At 39.2% G+C, this 5491-nt stretch overlaps 1 protein-coding gene across 1 annotated transcript; it reads right to left on the reverse strand.

The window, feature by feature from the left end:
• Positions 1–529: 529 nt before the first annotated feature.
• Positions 530–5341, reverse strand: LOC119572145. Its single transcript, XM_037919127.1, has 4 exons — positions 5267–5341; positions 4494–4584; positions 1787–1963; positions 530–729 (listed from the first exon to the last, which is right to left on the reverse strand). The coding sequence occupies exons 2-4, from the start codon at positions 4504–4506 to the stop codon at positions 530–532; spliced, it is 390 nt and encodes a 129-aa protein (XP_037775055.1). The 5' UTR covers positions 4507–4584; positions 5267–5341.
• Positions 5342–5491: the final 150 nt, after the last annotated feature.

Here is a 5491-nt window from a genome sequence, read left to right on the forward strand (position 1 = left end):
TTTTAATTAAAATGTCACCTGATATATCAACATTGGTCATAAAATAGTGTAGCAACTAAAATAACGATTATAATAATGATGATAATGATAAATATTATTATCGCAACTATGAAGATAATTATAATGATAAAATCAACGGCAATGATAGTAATAATAGAATAATGAGATAATATTAATAATGATAATAATAGTAATCATGACAATAACCATGGTAACAATAATATTCATAATAACAATGACAGTGATATAATGATTATAATATAGAAAAACAACAATGATTAATCATTACTTCGACAATACTGGTGATAATAGCAATGCCAATTGTAATGATCATTTCCTCTTTATGATATCAAAAAAAATCAATAAAATCTTACAATTCACTTCAACATCATCGATTTTCTCAAAACCAAGGCCATTTTGAACATCCACCCGATGATTCTGCAAGAGACGCAACGCCAGAGAATCTCCCACCGCCGAGAGATCGCCCCCAAGCCCTCAAGACCCAACGGTCGTTACCAGATTCGCCCGGTCATAGGGTCCGCTGGCAGAGGACCCGCGCCAGCTCGCTCCCGGCGGTGTTTCGGATGACCCCTGCGGAGAGCTTGAAGTAGGAGTCTTTGCCCAACATGATGCCGTAGATGGAGAAGATGTGAGTGTCGTAGTGGCTCGTTCCGTCGGCCCAGGTTGGCTGTCCGTCGACCAGATTGAGGTTGACAGCCACGTCGGTTCCTGGCGAGGGAGGGGAGTGCGGGAGGTCAGCGGGGGTGTAACGCGGGAGGTGTGTGTGTGTATAATATATATATATATATATATATATATATATATATATAATATATATATATATATATATATATATATATATATACACACACACACACACACACACACACACATACATATGAGGCCGCGGTGGCCGAGTGGTTAGAGCATCGGACTCAAGACAATCTGATTTCAAGGGTTCGAGTCACCGACCGGCACGTTGTTTCCTTGGGCAAGGAACTTCATCTCGATTGCCTACCTAGCCACTGGGTGGGCAAACCAGCCCAAGTCAGTGCCGGCCCCAAGCCCGGGTAAATAGAGAGAATGATTACCTAATGTGACACCGGCATTCTCCGTGGAAAGGAACATTGTATCATGCTGTGACAGCCAATGTCAGAATCTGACAGGGCACCATACAAAAAAAAAAAAAAAAAAAAAAAAAAAAAAAAAAATATATATATATATATATATATATATATGTATGTATGTATGTATGTATGTATGTATATATATATATATATATATATATATATATATATATATAAGCCACCGCTCTGAATTGCCAAGAAAAATCGTGGAAGCCCATGATCGTCAAGGCCGCGGTGGCCGAATGGTTAGAGCGTCGGACTGTCACGACGGCAATCTGAGTTCTAGGGTTCGAGTCACCGGCCGGCGCGTTGTTCCCTTGGGCAGGGAACTTCGCCTCGAGTGCCTACCTAGCCACTGGGTGGCCAAGCCAGCCCAAGTCACTGCTGGTCCCAAGCCCGGATAAAATAGAGAGAATGATTACCTAAAAAGGTACCACCGGCACTCTCCGTGGAAAGGAACTGGGGACCCTACCACGTACTCACTCCAAGAGCATCACAACATGAAAACTACAATTAAGTATCATGCTGTGACCACGGCGGCTCAGACATGAACCTACCGTTAAAAGATAAAGATATATATATATATATATATATATATATATATATATATATATATAACTTTATCCAAAAAATATTCTGTACACAGTAGATTCACATACCATCTTTCTCGTAGAAATTCTTGATCACATAGAAGGACCTTCGAGTCGAGTAAACACCAAGGTGAAATCCGGGAATCCTCTGACACGCGGCCTGAGCCTCACTCACCGGCACCAGCTGTTGTAGCCACAGGTACAGACGTCCGTCGTTAGCTATCCAAAACCTGATGCCTTTCATGGCTGAGTGAGGAAGGGAATGAGAATGAGGGAGGGAGGGGGGGAGAGAATGAGGGAGATAGAGAATGAAGGAAGAAGTAAAGTCGCAGTCGGTAAAATGAAAAACGCGAAAAAATAAACGTGAATAGCCTTTTTTGTGAAACTCTGAAACCCCTAACACTTTGATACATTGTTTGATGTTGCCTCGTGGTCGCTTTACAGCGAAGTACCATCGAATTCTGTACTAACATAGGAAGTTTTGAAAAAAAAAATCCCGGAATAAAGCCAATAGAAAAAATCATGAAAGTAATTAATAAGTTCGTCTAATTTTCAGTTACAACCAAAACATTGTAGAAGCTTCAAATAAAATGGAAAATAGTATCTGACCACTCTCCAACTTCGATTGTTGAAAGACACCACTTTTACGCTGAGGAAACTTTCAAAAGTATTTCTCAGATTAAGACAAAACATTTTTTTCTTTTTTTTTCTATTACATCCATTATTTTTCATGACAGTTCCATGCTCACATGGAGTCCAAATCTCAGACAGGTGGATGATTCCAATCAGGCTTAGTGCCTGTATTATATTTACAAATCAAGATACACATATTTTGAGCCTGTGACGTTATATCATAGGGGTACAAAATGATTTTGAAGACATTCAACCCACCAAAGTCAATACTACGTCATAATGATGTGCTTATTACTTGCAACGTCCCATTTAAAAGGGTGTAAAGAGGTCATTGCCACCACCCGATTGGCACGTTCGGGAACTAGTGTGTGGTGAAAGGGGGGGGGGGGCAAGGTGGAAGGTTAGAAGAATTGTGGAAAGGAACGACAGTAGTGTGCGTGTGTAAAGTGTAGTTGTGCAAATGAGTCGAAGTAAGGTAGGCGTGGTTAGAATCCCGAGGAGAGGCATGTATAGATGCTTTAGGGTTTTTAATTGTTGGCCTTTTAAACTTTAAAGATAAAATAAGTTTAGGTATTCAGCCTACCTTCTTACAAACAGTCGGGGACTTATCATAAAGTATTATAAAAGTATCTATTTATTTTGTAAAACCAAGGATAAAACAAAACAAAACGAACCACGAGCACAGTAAAACACAAACACTAAAACTCAAGACAAAGACAAAACAGACATAAAACACAGTAAAAAAAAAAAAAATGAAGCACAAACATTGAAATAAGAACCACCTTCTCTCACGCAAAATGTAACTTAATCACTTAACTATATATTGCCGCGACCACCATTATCTTGCGCACCACAACCACAGAGTCCAGCACTGGAACTCGAGCTGAAACTGGACTCGAACCGAACTGCTTCAAGGGTCGGGGACTTTTCATTGTTAACTCGGCCCACGAAACTGAGTTTTAGTTCTCACAAGATTTGCAGCGAAAACTAGCTATAAGACTTGTTAATATAATAATCAAAATACTTTTAAAGTTTGTTCATATAATGAATAACTGTTCTATGAAGTAAAGTAGTAAAAAAAAAGAAAAGAAAAGAAAAGAAAACATCGTGCACAAGTGTAAATCATAATAAAATAAGTTCATAAAATGTTCAATGTAAAATTGTAAAGATGAAAAATGGAAAATATTCATAATCAAATTATGATAAAATGATAATGAATAAGATTAATAACAGTTCAAAGTTTCTTTGCAAATTCATTTTCTTTTTGGTGGTCATTTCTACTCCGGCAAACATTCGTCTAAAACACGATGCAAAAACGTTTATCAAAATACACCCAAAAACAAAGGTAAAACAAATAAAACACAAGCAAAGGAAACGAAGCCGCACAGGTGAGACGCTCGAGGTGCGCTTCCCGTTTTCTGTTGTCGCACTTTCCTCACCGCGACGGGCATCCTCCCCCGGGGGATAAAAACAGGGGTTTTGGGCGACCTAGGAGGCGTGCGAGGTTGCAGCCTCCTCGGTGGGTCAAGGGTGGACGCCATCCTTCATTTCGTACGGGGGGGGGCGGAAGGTATATGTAGGGGACACTGGGGGTCGTATACAGGCGGTCCACTGCAATATGACTCGGACACGTTGAAACTTCCTTCCATGTTCTTCCAGCAAATGTCACGATTTATTCATATCGAGTGAATATGTACTGCTAAAAGAGTACAAAACATTTTACGCACCTTTATAATATAATTTTGTATCAAGAAACTTATGATGCGATTCGTAATTGATGAAAATATAAATCCCTACCTGAGACTACGTGAAATATATCTAATAAATCGTGCTCTGATTAGCTCGACGGAGTGTGCCACATTGTAGCAAGGTAGAGGCATACAATCTGATACAAACCGAGGTGTTTCAACAGGTTCCAATAATGTTCGCGTAAAGGGCAAACATGTCTGAGGATGTATCAAAATGCCAGGGGCTTCGGAGATGTTATAAAAAAGGTCTTTAGTTTGAAGCATGAAAGTTTGTGTGTGGGAGGGGGTGGGGCTGATAAATTAACTGTATATTCCTAGCTATCTTTCCACAATGAACCTTTCGTCATTAACATGTTGCACAAGGTAATATCAAATGCACGTTCCATATTACTTACTCCTCCACATCATGAGCCAAGAGTCTTCCTGTAGAGTGAAGTGGGTACTGTTGATATCTGCTGTGCTAAGCTGGCATTCGTTGCTGTGTTGCTGTGGAAGTAGTAAAGACGTTGTAAAAGGTTGTATGAAATTCTGAAGAAGTTTGTTATTTCATACGTCTACGTCCTGTGCTACAGACGCTTTCACCCTCCCCCTACAAAAAAAAAGAAAGAAAAAAAAAAGATGACACGGATCGATATTTTGTAAATTCGTACCAAAAGGTGAAAGGAATCATAACAGAGACATTGGTAAGCACAAACATTAATAATCGCATTTCCTCATTAGCGACTATCATAACTGAACTAAATCGAGAGTTATCGCATTCCTACAAGTCAAATTATTCCCTTTACAATTAATTCCTTCTATCGACTATCTATCTATCAGCTTCACGTCTGACATTCTACATTTTCTCTCTCTATCGACTTTCCATCTATCTCTTCATCTATCGATCGAGCTATTTTTAGATCTAGCCCGTCCCCTTAAAACGAAGAAGCAGAAGTCATGTAAACCAAAACGAATTTCAGATATATTTACAATATTCACAGTATTTACAATACCCCCACCAACACCCTCTCCCCCCCCCCTCAAGAAAAAAATAAAATAAAATAAAAAACTATTAGCGAAAGAAAAGACATCAAGTGAGTGGCAACACGACATGCTCTTAAAAAAAACAAAAAAGACGAAGAGTTCCTGAGTGCTTTACGAGATCCAGACATGTATAATAGATACTTACCCAAGCGACAAAAGAGGCAGCAACACACCTCGGCAAGGTTATACACTGCCGTCGACACGTGCCTGTTTTTTAGACACATTTTGAAAGAGAAATTGGATTGTGAATTATTTGTAGTGGGAAAAGGGAGAGCAAAGTTAGTAATAATAATATTGACGATGTTCTTCATAATAAAGGGGATAATCATGATGGTTTTGCTAGTAGTATGCATGGCTATTATGTTACGAT

The sequence above is a fragment of the Penaeus monodon genome, unplaced genomic scaffold (assembly GCF_015228065.2).
Source record: "Penaeus monodon isolate SGIC_2016 unplaced genomic scaffold, NSTDA_Pmon_1 PmonScaffold_9860, whole genome shotgun sequence".
Classification (NCBI taxonomy): domain Eukaryota; kingdom Metazoa; phylum Arthropoda; class Malacostraca; order Decapoda; family Penaeidae; genus Penaeus; species Penaeus monodon.

Bases quoted from the DNA above. Each gene is read 5' to 3' on its own strand.
- LOC119572145 (XM_037919127.1), bottom strand. The intron at 730-1,786 runs GTATGTGAATCT...CTCCCTCGCCAG, and splicing joins GAATTTCTACGAGAAAGATG to GAACCGACGTGGCTGTCAAC.